This window comes from Gopherus evgoodei, unplaced genomic scaffold, assembly GCF_007399415.2.
Source record: "Gopherus evgoodei ecotype Sinaloan lineage unplaced genomic scaffold, rGopEvg1_v1.p scaffold_43_arrow_ctg1, whole genome shotgun sequence".
Lineage (NCBI taxonomy): Eukaryota > Metazoa > Chordata > Testudines > Testudinidae > Gopherus > Gopherus evgoodei.
In genome coordinates, this window is record NW_022060064.1 from 254,625 (window position 1) to 278,621 (window position 23,997).

Consider the following 23,997-nt stretch of genomic DNA (forward strand, 5'->3'; position numbering starts at 1 on the left):
AGATAAGTGCTGGAGATAATTATTATATGAGAAAATAGAGGAAAGATTTGCAGGTTTACGACCTAACAGGTGTGGCTAATTTAAAGAAAGGCAAAGATGATTCCCCATTGTGAATACCGATTAAAAAAAATTAACACTGGAGAGGGAGAAAAACTATCACTTTATTTTCTCTTGATCAAGAAAACCCACTTTCAGTAAAAAGGAAAAGAAATGTGTGTGTGTGTGTGTGTGTGCGCGCGCGCACGCACACGTTTGTTTTTGTTTTTAAGCCCCAGGATTTAAAATAGTCTCCTCTTACCCGCTTCTCAAAATGGTCAGAAATCTATGTTTCAGTTTTAAAAGCAGCGTTGCTTCATCATGAAAGCGGTGTCCCTCCTTCCCCTCAATCTTTAAACCCGCCTCCCGATTCGCCACCTGTAACACCGAGACACTTAAGTGAAAGAATCCAGAATTGTTCATAAAATGACTGTATGGCTTTTTATTTATTTGTATTCAAGTACAGGCTGCTGAGCAGAGATCAGGGCTGCCTTGAGATAGGCCCTGATCCTGCAAGGCTTTTCAGCATTTATGATGAAAATCCTGGCTCTGTTGAAATCAGTGGGGATTTTGCCTTTGTCCTCAATGAAGCCAGAATTTCAGCCCTAATTTTTTGACTTCCAAACTCCTCCAGACCGGGAAGGTAGAAGATCACAAGTTGATTGTTTTTCCCAGAGCCCTCCCTTTCCTGAAAACATCCGAACTCTGGTGCTGATTCTGGAAAGACTTAAACGCGTGCGTAACGATGTGGACAGCTCAAGTCGCTGATCGAAGCGGGACTCCTTGTGTGATCAGAATTAAGCACTTGATTCAGTCTTCGCAGGATTGGGTACCTGCAGGGTGTAACACGGTGGTGCCCATTTTGGACACTAGTTTAAGAAGCAAATCAGATCACTAAAGTTGGCAGGAAGGTGCTTTCTAATTACTCCCCCAAAATAAGTAGTATTTCCACGTAAAACAACCAAATGGACATTCTTACGGGTCCTGAGAAACGCCGGACATGTTTAGCCCCTGATCCTGTGATTGATGACGGATGCAGGTGGAGGATTGGTTGCTTTCCAGCGTGAAATCTCTTCGAACGTAGCTGTCCCCTCTCCTGAATAGGGCACTGGGAACGCCACCAGGTTTCCTTGGCAAGAGTTTTCCTCATATTGGTCCTAAAGTGGCTGCTGCTTTCCCATCTCCTGTTGATACAGCTCATCGTCTGAAATTCTGGAAGTCCCAGTAGCCTACCTACTCCTGCACCGGGTCTCTGATCTCTCCCGGTCCCCCTGCTAGTGGCATTTCCTTGTCAGGTGCTGTCCCTGTGGATTTATACCCGATAATAGACTATTCTCTGAGGGCCACATTTGCAAAGGAGAACAGGTGGGCATTACGCACTTCTGAAAATCTGTCTCTTTCAGTCAGTTGCTTAACGGGGGACCTGAGCACTTTCTGAAAATCTCCCTTGGAGCCTGCATTTCATTTGGCAGAGTTCCCGAGGTGCATAATCCCTCCCTGACTGGCGAATTTCTACCTTGGGGACAATGATTTTTAAAGCCACTGTTAAAAATAAGAAGGACTTGTTCCCCTGCCCCAGTGGAAATGGCTTCCCCTGCCTCGCCTCCGTTAACTGCCGGAGATAAGGGATCTCTTCTTGAATTGCTTGTCTTTTGTTTAAATTTAAATATGCAAGTGGGGTGGAACAGACATCTGTAGTGAATGAGATGGAGATTCTTGAGTCTTTCTTTGTTTCTGGTTACAGTGAAATAACTCTTGATTTCTGGATTTAGTTAAATCCACATCCCCGCCATCCCTTATTGCGTTATATAATATCTATGTGTGTGCACGTTTTTTATTTTTATATTTTAATTTTTTTTTCCAAGGTAGGGAGTGAAAATGTCACGTGTGTGGAAATTTCTAGTTGATTGCCTGCCAAAATACCCATCTCGGCTGCGCATGTGCATCAATATTATGATTAGGGCGGGGGGGGGGGAAATCTGAAAGGGGTGAAGGGGAAAAAAAAAGGAAAGATTGATGGCAGAATTAGAAATTGACGGGACTGAGGGGCGGTAAAGATGCCCCACGGCCTGCCCTGCTCCCCTCGGCTTTGTGAATTACATCCCACCGGGAACTGAGCGGCGGCGGGATGCAACCAGGTGATTCAAACCCAGAGGGCGGAAGAGATAATGTGGTATTGTCAGAAGAAATGGGACACAGGCAGATGCAAGATGCTGCTGCTTAGACAGGAAGGGCTGGCGGCAGGAATCTAGGTGGGGAGGGTGTGAAGGCAAGTCCACCCTGTTGGCTGTGCCTCTGTTTTTATTAGTAGTATTATTTTTTTGCATTTTGATTTGCAAGGCAAAAGAGCTGGTGCTGTCAGCATACGGTGTGTGTGCATGCCTGCGGGGGGGTGTGTGTGTGTGTCAGAGGGCTGGGTTGTCATTTCTAACCTAGCAAGGCACCTCCTGTCCAGGTGACTGGCATCATCTGACAGGTCATTCCTCTCTGTGCTGCCGAGTTCATGTTTGCCTTGCAGCTGGCACAGGGGTTTGGCCGATGTCTCTCTCCCGCAGCCAGCCTGCGGTGTGAAGTTGCCAGAGGATTATTAGATGAGGGTAGGTGGTCGGCAGGCTCCTACATAAACCAGTGCATTTGTGTTGTTTTCTTTGAGGTGGTTTTTTTCCCCTCCCTCCCCCTGCAGGCCAGGGAAATCCATTATCTTCTTTTGTAAATCCAGGCTCTCGAAGGCCTCTATCATCCAGCAGGTGGGACCCACTCTGATGCTTTGTTAGTTCGGGGCCCGCGGGTGAAGACGTGGCGGTGTGAATTTAGAGCTGGCGAAGGTATTAGTTTGGGATCCCGGAGAGGACAGGTACAGTGCGTTCAGCGTGCTTAATCCGTGACCTAGAGGGACCCTCTCCGGGAGCTTGAGCTATGACCCTGTTTAGTGCTTGATCTCTGTCAAAAGACAGCCAGTTAGTGCCAGCTGTGATTTATGCCGCCGCCTGCCCCCCGGGAGCCAGGCTAAGAACCCGCCAGCTTGTTATGCAGGTAGGGTCACTGAACAGCCGTCGGATAACGACGTGGGCTTGATTTGGACGGATGAGCTCGAGGAGAAAGGCTCTGCGTGCCAGGGATGGAACTCCCGAGCCAAGAGACGGACATGCGCTGGTGTCGCTTGTGCAAACTCTGGAGTCTGATCCTGTCCATCCTGGGCATGGATTTGGAGCAATCAAGTTTTTGAATTGCTCTGCTCTGGCTTCGGGCATGAAACCTACTAGCCCACGCTCCAGCTCCGAGGTTCCCTCCAAAGCCCTGTTCGCCGGGGCCCTGAGCCCCTTAAAACATCCCGAAGGCTCTGTGGGGCAGGGACATGTCGTTATCCGCAAAACCAAGGGCCACATGGATCGAAGGCCAGATGTTTTTTGGTGCCGAAATCCCATTAATTCCAAATACTTGTAAAAATCTGGGTCTCGGGTCAGGGTCGTATCAGAAGTCCGTGTTGGGAATTGAACTCAGATCTTCCGAGTCGTAGTCAAAAGCTTTACGTGCAAGACCCTCCTTCCTCTACTTAAACTTAACTTTTAGGGGTCTGTCCTGTAAAGTGCTGAGGGCCCTTGGCTCATGGCAGGAAGTGCTCCCTGATCAAGGTGTACGGCGGGGAGTTGGGGCGCTTGGAGTTATGGAACAGTTTGAATCCAGCCCGGGTGCCATTGGGTTGGGCTTCCCAAAAGGCCAGGTATCCACCAGTGGCGTGCGGGGAAGCGCGGACTCACCTCTCCGTTGTTCTCAAGCGTCTCAGTTTTTGTTTAAAAAACCCCCCAACTCTATCGGGGAAGGGAAGGGGACAAACCTTGACAGTGTGAGGTGAGTGTAACTGATGCCGGGATGCTTCCTGAATTTGCAGAGAGCCTGCGTCCATTGGTCTGAGAGAGGGGAGCTGCCCCCAAGTGCAAGCGACGCTGCCTTCTTAGCATATGCACAACATGCTGCAGGTGGTGGGTGACCAGGATTCATCACCGAATTTGGTCTGATGGTCAGCTCATTAGCTTCCTCAGCCCAGGGAGCGCGTGGTGGGAATGGTGATCCATGCCCCCCAGTGACACCGCCGGGGGGGGGGGGGGAGCAGCTCCTTTAGGGAATGGCTAGCTCTGTGGTTTGAGCATTGGCCTGCTAAACCCAGGGTTGTGAGTTCAAGCCTTGAGGGGCCCATTTAGGGATCTGGGGCAAAAATCTGGGGGTTGGGCTTGCTTTGAGCAGGGGGTTGGACTAGATACCTCCTGAGGTCCCTTCCCCCCCGATAATGCTATGATTCATTCCTTTCTGACGGCCGTACAGCGGCCCGTTGTGTGAAACGAGTGCAGCGTTCTCAAAAGTCCCACCCGAGCGTCTGTGTCAGACGAAGTGGTTGTAATGCCCCTTCTGGTCTTCAAAACTTGACGCTGGCCGTCCCAGTGTTGAGGCCTGGCTGGGTTGTGCCTGTGTCTGTCTGCTAATTACTTTCTGTCTCCGGGGCTGCCAAGCTGGCAATTTCACTGACACCAGATTAAAATGATCAAAACCCCATCGCCCTAGGTGTGTGGAATTTGGCTGAGCGTTGGCGGCGGCTGGGATTCTGGTCTTGCTGGTTCGAGCGTGGGTTTTCTAGAGGCAATGCTGGCTGTCAAGCAGGTGGAGAAATGGCTTGCGGGGGGAGAAGGAACAGGACGAGGTGTGAGAATGGCTGTCTAATTGCTGTTCAGCTGGCTGTCTTGTGACATTAGCAAGGCCCCATTATGTCTGGCCTCCCTCAGCTAATCAGAGCTTCTGCGGAGGAGAGCAGACGGTTAAACAGCTGTCCAAAAAAAGGTGCAGAGGGACCCACTGACACCAGTGGTGCGATTCCCAGTTGACATCGGGGTGAGTGAGAAGAGAAGAGGGTGCATGCTGCACCCCACAAGCTGTCTTTTTTGCCAGTATGCTGAGGACGGTGCTGCAAATCCTCAGCTCCTGGAGTCATGTGATTAGGTGAGACTTTCAGCTGTGGTTGTTTGAAAATAGCAAGTTGCGACCTCTCTGGGTTGTGGGGGAAAGCTTTAAAACATAAAACCAGGGGGGTGGGGGGAACCCTGTATTTATTATTTATTTTTTAAATCTCAGGATGGTTTTTTTTTAAGTCGACCTCATGATTTTCTTTGCGGTTGGACTCATGGCTTTTGAAGGCTTTGGCTTGGCAGCGTCCAATGGATTAAAAAAAAAATCCCCTTTTCCCGAGGTCTGGCTTCTGTCATTCATACTACCCTGAGCCACAGACGAGGGAGCCAAAATCTCTTTCCTCTGCTCTTCGGCACATAACTCAGAGCTTTGCTTGTTTCAATCCGCCGTCGGCCTTGCCAGGATCCCGGTCATTTGACATTCGATAGCTGCTCTGAGGTGATTGACTCAGGGGTTTGCTGCTGCTGGCTTTGCTGGATGTGGTCCGTTTGGGCTTTGGTCCCATCAGATCTCACAAGCTGGGTAGGACTCAGGGGACTGATGGGAACGGTTCACTTCCTGTCTCAAACTCTGACGCAGTGTCACTTGGCTCCACCCTCTCTGAGGTGGCTGCATTTTGGGAAAGCAAGTGAAACGACGGTGGAGCGTTAAAGCTTCGAATCATGAATGTCTTGTCAACAAGGCAGGCACGTAAGTTACCATCGGGTCTGCCACGGTGCTGGGTTTTTTTGGGGTTCTTCACACTCCTGGCTTGGATTTGCAGTGGGTCCCTCGGCTGACTGCCTTGGAGAGACCTGGAGATTTCTTGGAGTTTAAGGCCGAAGGATCATCTACTCTGACCTCCAGTGTTATCACCCGGTTGCACCTGTAGTGAGCCTGATGACTTTAGTTAGACCAAAGCATCTAGATGTTGTGTTAGCAGGAGAGTTGTAAGCCAGACACCGGAAGTAATTTTCCGCCCTTCTCCGCGCTGGTATGGCCTCAGCTGGAGTGTTGTGTCCAGTTCCGGGCACCGCATTTCGGGAAAGATGTGGACGGATTGGAGAGAGAAGAGCAACAAAAATGATGAAAGGTCTAGAGAACATGAGCTGCGAGGGAAGATTGAAACAATTGGGTTTGTTTAGTCTGGAGAAGAGAAGACCGAGAGGGGACATGATGACCGTTTTCGAGTACATCAAAGGTTGTTACAAGGAGGAGGAAGAAAAAATGTTCTCCTTAACCCCTGAGGACAGGACAAGAAGCAATGGGCTTAAATTGTAGCAAGGGCGGTTTAGGTTGGACATTAGGAAAAACTTCCTGTCATGGTGGTTAAACTCTGGAATAAATTGCCCAGGGAGGTAATGGAATCTCCATCATTGGAGGCTTTTAAGAGCAGGTTGGACAAACACCTGTCCAGGATGGTCTAGATAATAGTTAGTCCTGCCACGAGGGCGGGGGACTGGACTAGAGGACCTCCCGAGGTCCCTTCCAGTCCTACGAATCTACGTTCAGGAGACAAACTGGCAGAGAGCAGAAGAGACCAAGGTGCCCCCAATGTCTGAGTCTCCTGTGATACTAGGTGAGATTTGTGGCCAGGTGATCCCGGCAAGCGATCTGCACCCCCTGCCACTGCAGAGCTCGCCCCCTCCGCATCCCAGTCCCTGCTGATCTGACCTAGTTGGGGAGGAGCGAGGAGGACGACAAATTCCTTCCTGAGCCCAAATCTGGGTTGTGCTTTCAGTCCTCCATCCACCCTGATCACCGCAGGGAGACAGGCAGACTGGAAATCCAACCAGACCCTTTGCATCTGATCTTCCCTCCCGGTGTGAATACTGTTCTGGAAGAAAAATCATTTTATCCAGAAGCGTAACTCCACTTAGGAAGAGAATTCAGTGACACCGAACGAAGGCCTCTTTTTTATTCTGAACGGTGTAATTTGGTTGAATAGCATAGTTTTCGTTAATCTGGACGAATTTCCCCCAGATCCTAAATCTATATGTTGCTGTGCAGCTGTTGACTTGGAAAAATGGGCAGCGGTTTGGAAAACTTGCCCCGTGAGTCAGCGTGGAAGGATTCGAATTTTATCGGTGAATGCGGGTAAAGGTCGATTTCACAGTACGCGCGCCAAAAAAAGGCCCATAGGTAATCGTTGACATTTACAAATAGGCAACATAAGAAAAAGTCTGCTTGAGAACTCATTCCAGTAGGATCTGAGGATAGTTCCTTTGTATATTTTAACATATGATGTTGACAATTTGTGTGTTAACGGTCATAAAATTGATCTTTTTGAAGTGCAGCGTTAACGGTCCTTAAATCAGTGCTCCCCAAACTTTTCCCAGTCAGGCCCCCCCACCCCTTACCCTGTCTGCCCTCCTGTCGGGGAGCCGGGGCCAGGAGTGGGGTGGTGGCTGGGGGCAAGACTGTGGCTGGGGAATGGGGGGAGAGGTGGCGGGTGGGGGGCAGAGCAGGCGGATCAGTTGTTCTCCTTGTCCACTGAAGACAGGATAAGAAGCAATGGGCTTCATTTGAAGCAAGGGAGATTTGGGTTAGATAGCAGGAAAAAGGTTCTCATTCTAAGCATAGTTAAGCACTCGAATAAGTTTGCCAAAGGAGATTGTAACAACCCTGATCGTTGGAGGTTTTCAAGAACAGATCTGACAGTCAGGGATAGACTCATAGAAGATCAGGGCTGGAAGGGACCTCTGGAGGTATCTAGTCCAACCTCCTGCACAAAGCAGGACCAGTTCCCAACTAAATCATCCCAGCCAGGGCTTTGTCAAGCTGGGCCTTAAAAACCTCTAAGGAAGGAGATTCCACCACCTCCCTAGGGAACCCATTCCAGTGCTTCATCACCTTCCTAGCGAAATAGTGTTTCCTAATATCCAACCTAGACCTCCCCCACTGCAACTTGAGACCATCACTCCTTGTTCTGTCATCTGCTACCACCGAGAACAGTCTAGATCCATCCTCTTTGGACCCCCCTTCAGGTAGTTGAAAGCAGCTATCAAATCCCCCCTCACTCTTCTCTTCTGCAGACTAAACAATCCCAGTTCCCTCAGCCTCTCCTTTGAAGTCATGTGTTCCAGCCCCCTGATCATTTTTGTTGCCCTCCGCTGGACTTTCCCCAATTTGTCCACATGCCTTCTGTAGTGTGGGGCCCAAAACTGGACACAGTACCTCAGATGAGGCCTCACCAATGTCGAATAGAGGGAATGATCACATAACTCTATCTGCTGGCAATGCCCCTACTTATACAGCCCCAAATGCCATGAGCCTTCTTGGCAACAAGGACACACTGTTGACTCCTATCCAGCTTCTCATCCACTGTAACCCCCAGGTCCTTTTCTGCAGATGGTCTAGTTGTCCTCTCTAGGTCTTTTCCAGCCTTATGGTTCTGTGATGCGTTGGGGCTTGGGTCTACCAGGGAGTAGCTTGCAGGTGTAAATTTGCCTGCCAAAATCCCATATTTTTGCCTAGTGTGAAATTGACAACAGGGTGGGGGAAGGGAGGGGATGTGATGTGAAATGACCATCCGGGCTGGCCTAGAAACCATAATTTCCCTTTATGCAAGGCCCGAACTCATGTCTGCCGCTGTGTATTTATTATTTTGCAAGAGAAGAGTAGCGGGTAAATATCAGTTTCACCCTGAAAGCCCCAGTAATGGCGGTTTTCCGCAGCTGCATGGGTCAGTAGCATGACCCTAGGGAAAGAATAAATACCATAACCCAGCTGTCTGCCCTTTGGTGAAATAACAGGGTCCTCAGAGTAAATATAGCTTTTAGCCGGGGGGAGGGGAAGTTGGGGTGGATTGCCTGGGCGTATCTCTGCTGCTGGAAATCCGTTGCCAGCTGTGAGGAGGATGAAGATGCAGTCTGACCTGGTGTGGAGACGCATGTGAAGGCTTGTCAAGGCTTGAAAGTTAATTTGGAGCAAGGGAGGGTGAGAATCGAAAGCTCTGTCGCTATTCCTGATGGGGAGGTTTGGTGGAACAACTGTTCCACTCAGTTTCCCTATGTAAATAATCCTTAATAGATAACGTGTGACTCCGTCCCTAGGAGTCTTTCCTGGCTTCTCTGTGGCTTACGCGGTACTCGAAGGAAACTGAAATGCCAAAAGCCATTCTTCCTGCAGTACAAATGCCATTACGGAAAGAGAACGTTTCCCGGTTCTTCGCTCCTGACGTCAGTCATTCTCAGCAGCGTGGGCCGGGAATGCCAATATTTGCAAGAGCTCAGTAACTTAGTGCAATTAGGACAACGACTCTGAGCCAATCTCATGCTTCAGGGCTCCGGCCAAGTTGCCTGCAGAGGTCAGGAGGGAATTTTCACCCTGATGCGCAATTGGTATCTGGGAGTGGGAGCCATTTTCCTCTGGGGCATCAGATCAGTGGGCCGGTGCTTTGATGTGCGAATAATCCGCTTTCTAGCTGCCTGGCTGGTGCATCTGATTGGCCCTTTTGGCCTTAAACTCTAACTGGACAGGGCAGTGGACTGGCATTAGGCCTGGCTCTGCCGCTGACCCGCTGTGCTTCTGTGGGTGAGTCATTCCCATACCTGGTGCCTCAGTTTGCTCTTCTCTGCTGATTTCGGTTGTAAGCTCTTTGGGGCGCAGACTTGTCTCTGATGAGGTGTTTGTGCAGCGCCTGGCCCAGCGGGGGCCCTAGTCTCAGCTGGGGCCTGCCGATGCTTCTGTATTATTGCAAAAAATAAACAAGAGTAACATTCCTTCAAAATGCCAGTTGAGAGGATTTGGCACGTTTGCATAATGAATGGCCAGCCGATGGTTTGGAACCACGGCCCTCCAGCCAGGTTTGGCTCACTAGCCAGCGGAGCTGCGTCCATGTAAAGCTGGTGCGGGAAAGAAATGGAATTGGGGCCCGTTGTTTCGTTGAAGGCCAGTTAGATCATCTAATCTGGCCTGTCCAGCGCGGTCCCGTCAATTTCCCCTGCACTCAGAGAAGTGTCATTTTACCCTTTCACACCGTACAAAAACCAGGGCTCACCCGCCGAAACGCAGAGGCCGCTGGTTTAGTACGAAGAAGAGGAAGTCGGTTTTTTTGCACAACTGATCTATGGGACTCCTTGCCAGGGGATGTGGTGAAGACCAAAAATATATCTGTAAAAGCAGCAAAGAATCCTGTGGCACCTTATAGACTAACAGACGTTTTGGAGCATGAGCTTTCGTGGGTGAATACCCACTTCCTCAGATGCATGAAAATATATCTGGGTTCCTCCAAAAAGTTCGCAGAGGATAGGTTCATTGGTGGCTGTTAGCCAAGATGATCCGGGACGCAGCCCCACGCTCGTGGTGACCCTAAACCGTGGGCCAACCAGGAGTTGGGAGTGGTAGAGCGCGGTGGATCACTGCATAATTGTCCTGTACGCTCCTCCAAAGCGCCAGGGCACGGGATACTAGGATACAGCCTTCAGGATTGTGCGGGAGAGAATGAATGGGGAGCTAATGTTGACGCCAGCCGAGAGATTCCCTCGGTTCAAACAGTTCGCCCACGGCTCTTTGGCCTCCCGTTCACCTCGGAGGTCCCCGCGCCTCCTCGACGTGATGGCTTCGAGCGGCTGTGAAACGCGATGAGCCGGGCTCTGAGCCCAGTTCCTCGGGGGCCTGTAATCCGTGCCCGGCAGCCGAAGCAGGCGTGGAGAACAGATGGCAGCTCCAGGCCCGCGGGACGGCGCGGCTGTAGGCAGGATCTCTCGGCTTATTAGCACCTGGCCCCGGCTGCTCAGAGGCGAGGATCCTTGGCAGGGCAGATTGTAGGGGAGGGCGAAGAGGGAGCCGGGTGGAGGGGTGAGCCAGACGCGCAGAATCCTGGGGCCTGCAGCCTGCTCCCCGGTGCCGAGCAGCTGCCCAATGCTTGACTTATGTATCTTTTCTCTTCCCCTGTAGATGAAGAAGATGGCGATCTCAGGAACCTGGAGAGCGCCCTGGGGGTCAAGAAAAAGAAAAGGGGTCCCCGCAAGCAGAAGGAAAACAAGCCAGGGAAACCCCGGAAGCGCAAAAAATTAGTAAGCCACCCGTTTGCCAGGCTGCCGCCGTTTTGGGGGCAGGGCGTGTGTGTGTGTGATCTCAGACAGGGAGGGAGCACTGGGGGCAAGGGTGGGGTGGTTTGATCTGGGATGGGGAGGGGAATCGATGCGGGGGCATGGCCCTTTTGGAGCTCGGTGGGCATTGGGGGGCCGATCCTGCTGCCGAGCTGCGTTTGTCGGCCTTGCCTGTCTCCTCAGCCCGGGAAGGCTCAAACTCCGCGCCCAGAGTCTGTTCAGCCTCTTTATTGGGGGCAGCATGTATTGCTGGTGCAGGATTGCTATTCCCAGCTCTGACACTGGGTTTCCTAGAGCAAATCACTCCCTCCTCCACCCCACCGTGCCTCAGTTTCCCCATCTGCAAATTGATGCTGACCTCCCTTGTGAAACGCTTTGAGATCTGCTGATGAAATGCATAACAGCCAGGGCACCCGAGAGATTCCCCCTCAAATCGTCCCAGCCAGTTCGACCAGAGCCGCCAGACAAACCTCCTCCCCCCAAATCGTCCCAGGCAGTTTGACTGGGATTGACATCCGCCCTGTCCCCGCTGGGAGCTGTTGTCCTGGCAGGTTGTTCCCTCGCCAATGAGCTCCCTCTTGACTTTGCCCCTCTCGCCCCTCAGGTGAGCGAGGATGAGTTTGAGTCGGACCGGGAGGAGTTCCGGGAGAAGTCAGAGAGCGGGAGCAGCGACTACGGAGGGGTGGCCAAGAAGAAGCGGCGGAAGCACCGGGAGAAGAAGGAGAGAAAGACCAAACGCCGGAAAAAGGTGGATGGTGATGCAGGCCAGAAAGTAAAGGTACAGAGCGGCGATCCGCCACCCGCTGCTGGCCGAGCTCTCTGAGGTGAAACCCCCCGATGGCCTTCTGCATGTGTAGGGGAAATCATCGCCCAGCTCCCTCGGGTTGGGGCTCCGTTACATGGGCTGGAGCCAAAATTCCCATACAGCGTAAAGGCAGATGGGGCCACCAGGTTTCATAGAATAGAATATAGAAGATCAGGGTTGGAAGGGACCTAGTCCAACCTCCTGCTCAAAGCAGGACTAATCCCTAGACAGATTTTTGCCCCAGATCCCTAAATAGCCCCCTCAAGGATTGAGCTTGCAACTGTGGGTTTAGCAGGCCAATGCTCCAACCACGGAGCTATCTCTCCCCTCTAATCCTGGCTAACCTCCTGGCCAGTCACTTCCACCCAGTTACCCCTCAACTGAGTCCAAAGACCTAACTATCTCTGGAGACTAACCCGGCAGAGACCAAGATACCCCCACAGCCTGATTTCCCTGCCCTGGCAGGGGATTGGCGAGGCAAGATGTGCCCGGAGGATCCCAACAGGCGGGCCGCCCCCAAACCCGACGAGCCGACGGACCCAGCGTGAACAAGGTGGCTAGAGAGAGGGATTCCCAGAGCCGTGGCGAGAGAGCTTAACTGGATTTTAGCGAGCACCGTTTGGGAGCTTGCCTCAACTCCTTGCGAGCCCGTGCATGCAATGAACGAAGCAGAACGCGGAACCGAGTGCAAACGGACGGCGTGGTTAAATCGGCCTGGGCTGACAGCAGCTTCGCTCTCGATAGAAGCTTCTTTGCTAGCAAACTTGTGTCTTGGAATCTCTTGCTTTTTGGCTAATGTTTGGAAAGGGCACAAGGGAGATCAGGTGCATAAACTCTGGTAGGCCCTTCAGCGATTCCAAAGCACCTGCTCTTTCTCAAGATAATCCCACTGGGTCCACCCTATTAGCACAGTTTCCCTCCTCCTTGTTGTTTCTAAGCCAAGTTTGCCCGGGATAAAAATCGCCCCTGTCCAAAGCGCTCTGGGACTGCTGTTCTGTTGGAGAAGGTGCAGGGCAAATGGATGGAATTGGGAAATCCCAAATTTTTCACCAGCAAAATGTTGTGGTTTTGGTGAGAATTTTTCTTTCAAAACCACTTTTTTTTCATTTTAATTGAAAATAGTTTGTTTGGATTTTCAGCTTTGGGATTTTTGGGGGTTTTCCTTCTTTCACCTTTTGATTAACCTTCTCCCTGAGAAAAAGTGGGAAGAACCTGCTCCCCAAAATGGGAAATCTGAAAATGGAAAACATCAATGAAACAACCTTTTTTTAGTTGTGACCTAGGACAGGCAGGAAACCCAAGTCCCCAAGTTTGTGTCGGCTACGGCACGCCCCCGATCAGACACTGGGCAAGTTTCGTCTTCAGACTCATTCAGCTGTCTCCCTTGGCGCTGGGAGGCCGTTCCTGACCCTCCCTTCCTCTGATGGGTATAATTCTGCCTCGGCGCTCCAGCCTCAATTAATCCCCATCTGTTCTGCCAAAAAATGAAGTGAAATTTCTCATTTTGATTTTCCGGACTTGGGAGAAATGAAGCATTTAGTCAGTTTTGACAAAATCACAGATTCCAGTGGGAAGTTTTTCATGTGGAAAAAATTGGGAGTGTTTGAAAAATATAGATTCAGCGGCACCAAAACATTTAACAAATTTGCATCTGTTTTGTGAAATAGTTTTGGTCCCCAAGTGAAGTAACAAACAAAAAACCCCTGGTGGGGGGGGAATACTGAAAAATTCAGACTGTTTCTAAACGACTTTTCATCTAATACACCTCTAGCCCGATATAATGCAACCCGCTCTAACACAAATCTGATATAACGCGGTAAAGCAGTGCTCCAGGAGCCGGGGCTGTGCACTCCAGCAGATCAAAGCAAATTCGATATAACGCAGTTTCACCTATAACGCGGTAAGATTTTTTGGCTCCCGAGGACAGCGTTATATCAGGGTAGAGGTGTAATTTTATTGAACAGAAAAGGTAAATAGTGCTGAAAACCGAAATGAAACATTTCGATTTTTTCAGTTGAAAGCGATTTTCTATTTCTTCCTTTCCTGTTGTTTTACTCTGAAAAAATCCAAAATGTTTTGAGGGAAAAAAAAAAGTTTGCAAACGAAATGTTTGATTTTTGTTTTCTTCGAAACAACTTTCAAAATTTCCCTTCATTTTATTAAAAAAAAATAAAATGAAACCTGATTGAAATCAAAACCAATCATTTCATTTCCGGGTGAGCAAAAAGTTGCATTCGACCCCAAACTGTTGGACGTTGTGTTTTGGTTTTTTTTGGAGATGCCGAGTATTTTGAAAAACTTTATTTTTGCTCCAAGCCCATCGTGGTTCTCCCGTCCCCTCATTCGAAGATTTGCCCATGAACCGGAAAACTGAGAAAGTTCTTGTTAGGTTTAGTGTGTGGATGGCCAGTCGCTAGACAGGAGGCCGTGCTGCATGATTTGGTAGAACCTTCTGGCCGTGAATGCTATGACTCAATTTTGCTGCTAATTACTGGATCCTTGGCAATTCAATGTGGACGCTCCATTATATCCTGTCTCTAGCAGGGATGTAGGAGACTGGAAGATCTCTCAGGATTAGGGTCTTTAGGATGCATCTGTGGTGGTCCCTCGGGCTTCCTCTCCATGCACCAATCCTGGGAAGCCTCCCACTGGGAGGGCAGGGGTGTGTCCTCCCCTTTGGATAGGATCCCCGGCAACACCCCCCAGCTGGCTAACGGGGAGCGTTTGGCTTGTTCAGCAGGTAGAGCAGAAATCCTCGGCCCAGCTGCTCATGACCTGGGGGCTGGAAGACGTGGACCATGTATTCTCCGAGGAGGATTATCACACACTCACCAACTACAAAGCCTTCAGCCAGTTCATGAGGTAAGATCCTGGAGTCTGCGGGTTTCCCATTGAATCAGGCTGTAGGCTGGACAGTGGGCGGCAGCTAAGAATCAGGACATGCCCCTGCCCTGTCATGTGACCTCAGGTGGGTTCCCTCTCTGGGTCTCCGTCTCCCCTCCTACCCGTTCGGTGGGGCAGGGTGGTGGTTCTGGGCAGCGCTCGGCGCGACATGGCCCCGATCTCAGTCGGGGCAGGGTGGAGGTTTTGGGCAGTGCCCAGCACGACGGGGCCCCGATCTCGGTCGGGGCAGGGTGGGGGTTCTGGGCAGCGCTCGGCGCAACATGGCCCCGATCTCAGTCGGGGCAGGGTGGAGGTTTTGGGCAGTGCCCAGCACGACGGGGCCCCGATCTCGGTCGGGGCAGGGTGGGGGTTCTGGGCAGCGCTCGGCGCGACGAGGCCCCAATCTCGGTCGGGGCTGGGTGGGGGTTCTGGGCAGCGCCCAGTGTGACGAGGCCCCAATCTCGGTCGGGGCAGGGTGGGGGGTTTGGGCAGTGCCCAGTGTGACGAGGCCCCAGTCTCAGTCGGGGCAGGATGGGGGTTTTGGGCAGCGCCCAGTGTGACGAGGCCCCAGTCTCAGTCGGGGCAGGATGGGGGTTTTGGGCAGCGCCCAGTGTGACGAGGCCCCAGTCTCAGTCGGGACACGGTGGGGGTTCTGGGAAGCTCGGGGCAGGATGGGGGTTTTGGGCAGCGCCCAGTGTGACGAGGCCCCAATCTCGGTCGGGGCTGGGTGGGGGTTCTGGGCAGCGCCTGGCGCGACTAGGCCCCAATCTCGGTCGGGGCAGGGTGGGGGTTCTGGGCAGCGCCTGGCACGACAGAGCCCCGATCTTAGTTGGGGCAGGGTGGGAGTTCTGGGCAGCGCCCGGCGCGACGAGGCCCCAATCTCGGTTCGGGCAGGGTGGGTGTTCTGGGCAGCGCTGAGCTCGTGAGCTCATTAGGAATGCCTAATGGGGGCGCATGGAGCTGCTCTAAAGAGTCTCTGTTCTGGCCTTGGGTGCTGCCCCAGATCTGCCTGCCCTGTGGCTGGGGAGGAGGAGGATGAAAAGGCTCCCCCGATCCCTGAAATATGCCCCCTGCCTGGACCAAGCCGTCGCCGTCTCCCTCTGCCCCAGCCCCCTTGGCTGCAGCTGCCGCCAGCAGATCCTGAAGCGGGAGGAGGAAGTGGATTCGGTCTCAGCCCCCCAGCGCTCAGAAGCACCAGGTGTTTGGGGAGAAGGAACCCCAAGAAGACTGATAACGTGTGTCAGTGGGGCCAGGGCTGATTGACCCCCAGCTGGGACCTGGCCCCATTGACTCCGACGCCCATTGACCCCAGCTGAGGTCTTTCCTCTGCTGACGCCCGTCACTCTCCAGCCCGCTGTGCCGGGCCTGGATGCGGATCAGCCAGGAGACACGAGCACTGCCATGCCGTCATTACCCCGATGACGCCCCAGCAGCCCGCCCCCATCATGCCTGACTGAGCTGGTATGGGAGCCCGGAGATCCGTGCGGACCTGGGCTGAGCGCCCGCTGGCGGAGCCCCAAGAAGCCCAGGAGAACACCGTGGGTAGCGGCCAGCAGAGCTGGCAGGGTTCACACTGGCGCCCTTGAGCGAGAGAGTTTGTGTCAGCCGGCTAGGGGGCTGGAGTCAGATCCTAGTCTTGCCAGGGAGGAACTGCGGCCAAGAAGGCTTCCTTACTGCCTGGCAAGCGGACAGCACGGCCTGCAGCCGTCCTGGCCACGGAGAGCGAACACCTCCAGCCCTCCCAGAAAACCCGAGCCAGCGCCAAGTCTCTTCAAGTGGAATTCCAGGCCTGGAGCGACGGGAGCCGTGCCGGCTGCCAGCAGGTTCCCGGGAGGAATTAAAGGCGTCGGTAGTCGCCTAATTAGCCCTTGGATCTGGTTCCCCAAATAGCAGAAGCACTCAGCCTGGAGCCGACTTCTCGGTGTTTTCCATCGGTGGGGTCTCCTCTCCGGCCTGTCTTCCTGCAGGCCTTTGGAGTGAGTTGGGTGTCTATCGGCTCCTTTCAGCTGTGTCGCTTTGGTCCTCCCCCGGGCCCAGGGATCGGAGGAGCAGCCCTGGGATAGCATCTGAGTAGATGGTTGCAGGGATCCCTTCAGGTCTTTGGAGCTACCATCTCTGTATCCGGGATAGGGTTTTTTTTTGGGGGGGGGGGGGGGGAGCAATGCCACCGAAATGGCTCCCCTGCTAGTGGTCGCGTTTCACCAGCCCCATTCTTTGCACCCAGCATCCTTTGCGCTGCTGAGGAAGGGACCCGATTGGATCCACTTCAGAGGAGGATTGGCTGAGGCTCTGACTACTGGGGACCACCCCACAGCTTCCCACTCCCAGCCAGGGGTGGGAGGCGGCATAGGCCGGGAGGTAGGAAATCTGGGTTCTGCCCACCTCCCCCGTGCCTCGGTTTCCCTGTTTGTAAAACAGGGATAATATTCGTCCTGCTCCTTTGCAAAGGACCCCCACCACTCGGCATGGAAAAATCCTGCCGGGACTGTTTGCCTCTAGGGCCCGAACCGGAATATCCCACAAGCCGTGGCCTTTTTCCCTACTCCCGGAGGCTGTAGCTGGACTGGGAGCGCCACCTGGTGTCTGATTTGCCAAATCAGCTCTTACCATGAGTTGGCTGGAAGGGGTCTCAAGAGGTCTGGCCTCCACGAGGCCAGTTCACTGTGGGTGGACATGCAGAACAGTTGGTCCCTGTCCTTTTTATAACAACCGTGTTACGGCTTTGAAGACCGCGACCGAATCCCCCCTCAGCCTTCTCTTCCCGACACCCTTCCAGACTATGGTGTCCCTTGCAGGAATCTGATTTGCCTTGCATACCCCCTCAAGTTTCACCTCACTTAAAAACAACTTGCGTACAAAATCCGACATAAACATACCAAAGTGTCACAGCGCACTACGACTGAAAACGTGCTTACAATCTCATTTTCACCATATCGTTATAAACGAAGTCGGCTGGAATATAAATATTGTGCATATAGTCCATAGAGCAGTATATAAAGGCGCCATCGTATGACATTTTCGTTTGTACTGACGTCGCTTGTGCTTTTTATGTATAAAGCCCTGCAAATCTGCAGTTGTCCACTTTATATCCGCAGGCTGTGTTTGTGAATCATAGAATATCAGGGTTTGAAGGGACCTCAGGAGGTATCTAGTCCAACCCCCTGCTCAAAGCAGGACCAATCCCCAACTCAATCATCCCAGCCAGGGCTTTGTCAAACCGGACCTTAAAAACCTCTGAGGAAGGAGGTTCGACCACCTGCCTAGGGAACCCATTCCAGTGCTTCCCCACCCTCCTAGTGAAATAGTGTTTCCTAATATCCAACCTAGACCTCCCCCACTGCAACTTGAGACCATCGCTCCTTGTTCTGTCATCTGTCACCACTGAGAACAACCGAGCTCCATCCTCTTTGGATCCCCCTTCAGATAGTTGAAGGCTGCTATCAAATCCCCCCTCACTCTTCTCTTCTGCAGACTAAATAATCCCAGTCCCCTCAGCCTCTCCTCATAAGTCATGTGCTCCAGCCCCCTGATCATTTTCGTTGCCCTCGGCTGGACTCTCTCCAATTTGTCCACATCCCTTCTGTAGTGGGGGGCCCAAAACTGGACTCAAAACTCCAGTTGTGGCCTCAACAATACCAAATGGACAGGAATAATCACTTCCCTCGATCTACTGGCAATGCTCTTACTAATACAGCCCAATAGGCCTTTGGCCTTCGTGGCAACAAGGGCACCCTGCTGACTCATATCCAGCTTCTCATCCACTGTAACCCCCAGGTCCTCTTCTGCAGAACGGCCGCTTAGCCAGTCGGTCCCCAGCCTGTAGCGGTGCCTGGGATTCCGCATAGGTCACGTTTTTTCTAAAGCCCTGAGCATTTTTTGTTGTTGCTCTTCTCTGGATTCTCTCCAGTTTGGCCACCTGGCTGTTAAAGCCCAAAACGAGATGCAGGCCTCCAGCCTGGCAGCGTGGAACAGTCGCCGTGTAACGATCCCTCGGCGTGAGCTGTAAATATGGGGCGCGCCTCAGAACTGATCCTTTATAAACAGGATTGTGCCGCAGTTCTGACCAGAATCATAGACAGGATCTCGGGAGCTCATCTGGTTCAGTCCCCTGCACTCATGGCGGGAGGAAGTATTATCTAGACCATCCCTGACGGGTGTTTGTCTAATGAGGAGGGGACTACAGATGATGTGTGTGCTACAGTGCAAAAAGTGTGTCACAAAGAGAGGGGGGTGTTGCCCCTCTTAAAACCCAGATAGTTGTTTCCATTCGGAGGAGAAATGCCTGATAGAAGTCAGATATCCTGTTAGGTGCCGTCCTGTTCGTTTACCATGAATATCCACCAACTCACAGTCTTAAATTTTAAATCAGGATTTCCCCCCTTTCCCCCCCCCCGAGATCTATCCCAGTTCAGACTGGAAGTCCTGTGGCGTGTGTTATGCGAGACATCAGGTGATCTCAATGGTCCCGTCTGGCCTTGGAAGCCTGCCTTTCTAGCCAGCCCTCTGTCCCTTGACCTCCTCCTAGGACATGGCTGCATGGTCTAGTGGGTAGGTTGCTGGACTGGGAAGTCACAGGAGCTGTGTTCTTTAGGGGGGAGGGATAGCTCAGTGGTATGAGCATTGGCCTGCCAAACATGGGGTTGTGAGTTCAATCTTTGAGGGGCCAGTTAGGAATCTGGGGCAAAAATCTGTCTGGGGATTGGTTTCCCTTTGAGCAGGGGGTTGGACTAGATGACCTGCTGCAGTCCTTTCCAACACTGATATTCTATGCCTTTCTCTTGCTGTCATGCTCTCTCTCCCACGCACACTACAACCAAATAAATCCCATGGAAACACTCTTATTTTTTGCTGGCATTGCTTTGGGCGTTGACCTCCTGTTGTTTCAACTCTCACTGCATAGAGGGATATTTAATTGCTCCTTTGGTTTAGCCCTATGAGCCTTGACATTGGCCAGTATTGCATGTTTCAGATGCAATAAAACCACGATTAGATACCTGCCCAGAAGGGAAATTTCATCCTCTCTATTTGTGTTTATGCACTTTGTCCTGTCTGATGAGATCACATAAATGTCTTAGTGTGGGCAACAGGGATTGAACCTGGGACTTCTGCATCAAACACCATGACCCATGGTGTAGCAACACCTCAGCCTCTCTGTGTATCCCACTACAGCGGGACAGAGCACCATGCTGACCGGGTGTGGGCCGTCCATCTAAATGAAACCTTTGGGATCATTTGGAATTTCGGGTCATTTCTTTTCCCTAGATGCGAACAATTCGCTGAAACCGACAACAATCCACAAAACATTAATCGGTGACGCCAACTCTGTGGCGGGGGCAGGGAGGGGAGGCTTTTTGGCTGAAAATTTTTGCCCAGCGTTCGTCTAAGGGCCCCTCCTATTCCAAGTAGGTTTGGAGAGATGTCAGTGTTTTATCTGATATCTGACCCATCTCTCTAGTGGGGCTTCACATATGACGACGGCCCCATTATCTCTGACTAATGTGCTTTGCGCCACTTAACTAGTGCATTAGGAGGCAGGGTGGTAAATTATTCAGACATAAAAGAACAAAGAACATCCTTCTTCCCTGTTGTGCCAGGCACTGAACAGACACACCCGCCTGCCCCGGTGACCGAGATCAGGGTCCCTGGGGTGCAGGGTGCTGCACAGACACGTAGCGAGAAAGAACCGTCTCTGACCCAAAGTGCTTACAACCTAAATAGGCAAAACAAAGGAGTGGGAGGGGAAATCGAGGCACAGAGTGGGGCAGGGCTTCTCTCGAAGTCACAGAGCTGGGACCAGAACCCAGGCATCTTGCGTCCCAATCGGTCCCCCATTCACTGGCCCCCGCCGCTGCCTTCCCGTGACCTGGCCCCGTCGGGTTCCCACCATGATTTGGGGCGTCTGGGTTCTGTCGCGATACAACTCCACAGTTGAGGCAACAGTTTGCTAACTTACAAGCTCCGGTGGCTTCCCGTGGGTCTCCCCGACTGGGAATTTGGAGGTCTGGGGGTTGCTGACACCTGGGACCTTTCTCTGGGCCTGTTTCCAGGAGTACCAATGAGCAGTGCGTCGAGCAAAGCCTGTACTGGTGCAGATTAGTACCGGTGCAGGCTCTGGCTGCTTTATGAACTCGGAAATATGTTTATGATCATAAAGTCTTAGCATCTTTGGGTGCTATTTTGCTGGCGAGTGACCGGAAACGCTGAACTTGCTAGGCCAGGGAGGAAAGAGATGCGCTCGCTCGGATCACGGATTATTCCACGGGTGACCCATGCGGGGCAGAAGCGGCTGTGCCAGCTGGGATGGCGGTTACTCAACCGGCTGCGGCACTGCGCTTGGTGGCGGGTGCTGGGTTAGCCCGATCGTCTGGTCTCGCCTGCCTAGGTGGCAGAATCTGCCCCAGTGATTCCTGCTTTCAGCCCAAGAGGCGTGGTTGAACTGCAGGGAACCTTTCCAAAAGAAAACCCAGCTTGATTTAAAGGCGATGCAGAACAACGTCAGACAACAGCAGCCTAAAGCCGCTGTAGGGTCAGACTCTGCTTCCTTTGATGCCGGTGTAAATCCGGAACGTCTCCCTTGGCTTCAGGAAGCAGGGCGGCGCAGGGGTCGAGCACCCCCCGGGAACTCTGGGCACAGCAGTGGGGTGACCCATGCCGCTGCTCGTGGCAGGCAGCCTGCGGGGGGTGGGGGGTGCTCAGCTCTGGGGCGGGAGGGGGGACTCTGCTCCCAAAGGCCCGGCCGGCACCGCGCTCACCGCCCCCCGTTTTGTCTCGTGCCGCGCAGGCCTCTCATTGCCAAAAAGAACCCCAAGATCCCCATGTCCAAGATGATGACCATCCTGGGCGCCAAGTGGCGGGAGTTCAGCGCCAACAACCCCTTCAAGGGCTCGGCGGCGGCCGTGGCGGCGGCGGCCGCAGCGGCGGCGGCGGCCGTGGCCGAGCAGGTGTCGGCCGCCGTCTCTGCCGTGGCTGCCGAGCCGCAGCCCCCTCCCATCCGCAAAGCCAAAACCAAAGAAGGCAAAGGTGAGTCGCCCGGGCTCCCATCTCGCTTCTCTCCTGTGGGGGGGAGGGAGGGAGGGTTGGACTACATCTCCCATGATGCACCAGGGCCAGGGACTATGACACACTGCTTCTCCCGCAAGACCATGGGAGAGCATTATGGGGGATGTAGTCCCACCAGCGACCCCGGACTACAGAGGGGAAGGGACGCATCAAGTACCCACCACTACAATGCCCATGATGCACCCCTCCTCGAAGACCATGGTGCATCATGGGATATGTAGTCTGACCAGGTGCCTTGGGCTATAGAGGACAATAACTGTGTGGGGCACCCGGAACTACAGTTCCCATGATGCACCAGGGCCGGGAGAGGAAAGGCCCTGTGTCTCATTCCCCTCCCCACTCACTTGGACTCCTGGGTTCTCTCCCCGGCTCTGGGAGGGGAGTGGGGGCTGGTGGTTAGAGCAGGGGGGCTGGGAGGCAGGACGCCTGGGTTCTCTCCCCGGCTCTGGGAGGAGAGTAGGGGCTGGTGGGTCAGAGCAGTGGGGCTGGGGGCTAGGACTTCTGGGTTCTCTCCCCAGCTGCCTGCCTTGTGACCTAGGGCCTGTCCCTTCCCCGTGCCTCAGTTTCCCCTTCTGGGGCAGGAGGCCGGCCATGCCTGTCCAGGTGGTGGATTTGGAGCCTTTGCTCCATCTCGCTTTCTTTGACAAAAGGGCCGGGTCACAAACGGCGGAGCAAGAGCCCTCGCGTGCCGGAGATGAGGAGGAAGATGAAAGGCAAGAGGATGGCTCCCCTGAAGATCAAGCTGGGCATGATCGGGGGGAAGCGGAAGAAAAGCACCTCGGTAAGACACGCCCCTTTCTGGCCACCCTCCCTGGGGGCCGTGGGCGTGGGGGGAGCCGGAGGTGGGGCCTGGGAGGTCACGCAGGGGCCCCAAGTCTCACGAAATCCGGTGGGTTTTTCCCCCTCATCGCGAGCAGCGAACAGCCGAGCAGCCTCGTCCGCACTGCATTGTGAACCGGGGCTGGACCCGGCTCTCCCTGGCTCACATCCACGCCTCAAAATAACCAGGCTGGGATTTAGGGCACCCACGTCACGCCCCAGCGGGGTCCTACGTCCCGAGAGCTCGCCGAGACCCGAGTCCGGCAGGTTTGTGTGTGACCGGAACAGGGGGGCCGTGGCTCGAAGCTGAGTCCGAGTCTGGGTGCCCCGTGTAGACGTATCCCTTCAGGTGTCTGCTTGGCTGCTGGGTTTGTCCCCGCGTGGCTATGAAGTTCCCTCTCCGGCTTCATGGTTATTCTGCACAGGCTCTCGGCTTCTGAAAACCAAGCCCATGGGATTGGAAGCACCGGATGAGGGGGAGGGCTTAGAAATGTGCCATGTGGGGAGAGGGTCTTTCTGCGCTGCAGTTTTGAGTCGGGTTGACCCAGGCTCTGAAACCAGGGGTGGGTTTTTCACTGCGATGTGGGCTGTACCGCGGCGTCACCGAGGCAGGCGGGACTTGGGGGCAGCGTCTCCCCTGCGGGCACAGTGTCACCGGGGCAAGAAGCCCACTCGACTTCAGTGCTTCCTGCAGCCACCCCTCCGTCACGATCCGCTGCCCGGCCCTCCCGGCTTTCGGTAACACCTGGGGGAAACCGAGGCACGTACACGCAGCCTTCAGACACAGCTTTAAGAACGTTCCCAGGCGAGCGCTGGCCCAAGAGACTGGGAAAAGCCTCCTTGGTGCGAATAGTGGCCTGCCTTCCGTCCACGTTTCCCCACCCCGCCCCCGTTTGCGCCTCTGGCCGAGCCCCTCCTAACGAGGGCCGCTCTGGTTATGTGCAGCATGTGTTTCAGAGCGACGAGGTGGGCGAGATGGAGGAGGAGTCTGACGTGGACAACTCCAGCGTCCACAGCTCCTCGGTGCGGTCCGACAGCTCGGGGCGGGTCAAGAAACTCAAGCGGGGCCGGCCCGGCCGGAAAAGGAAGAAGGGTGAGGGTGGCCCTGGCAGCTGGGCAGGAGGAGCTTTCAGGCCAGGGGTGGGGCTTCTTGGGGTGGGAGGGGCTTTCTTAAAGGGGTGGGGCTTCTTGCAGTGGGAGGAGCTTTTGTAAATGGGTGGGGCTTCTTGGAGTGGGTGGAGCTTTTATAAAAGGGCAGGGCTTCTTGGAGTGGGAGGAGCTCTTCCCCAGGGGGTGGAGCAGATATGTCCATTGAAATGACTGAAATTAATTGAGAGATGCTCCAGCTGTCACCGGCTTGCAGAAGAGGGGCTTGTAGGGTACCAGATCAGGCTAGCTGGGCCC

The 23,997-nt window shown here is 53.5% G+C and overlaps 1 protein-coding gene across 6 annotated transcripts in view; it reads left to right on the forward strand.

The window, feature by feature from the left end:
• Positions 1-23,997, forward strand: part of CHD3 (chromodomain helicase DNA binding protein 3) — a 60,585-nt gene that overhangs the window by 5,643 nt on the left and 30,945 nt on the right. For 2 of the 6 annotated variants that reach the window (XM_030546291.1, XM_030546294.1), the window contains exons 2-7: positions 10,873-10,991; positions 11,632-11,805; positions 14,570-14,694; positions 21,497-21,735; positions 22,425-22,555; positions 23,539-23,686. In XM_030546291.1, coding sequence (XP_030402151.1) covers positions 10,873-10,991; positions 11,632-11,805; positions 14,570-14,694; positions 21,497-21,735; positions 22,425-22,555; positions 23,539-23,686 — 936 coding nt within the window. The remainder of the gene's footprint in view (positions 1-10,872; positions 10,992-11,631; positions 11,806-14,569; positions 14,695-21,496; positions 21,736-22,424; positions 22,556-23,538; positions 23,687-23,997) is intronic. The other 4 variants (XM_030546293.1, XM_030546292.1, XM_030546295.1 and 1 more) reach the window with 4 other exon arrangements.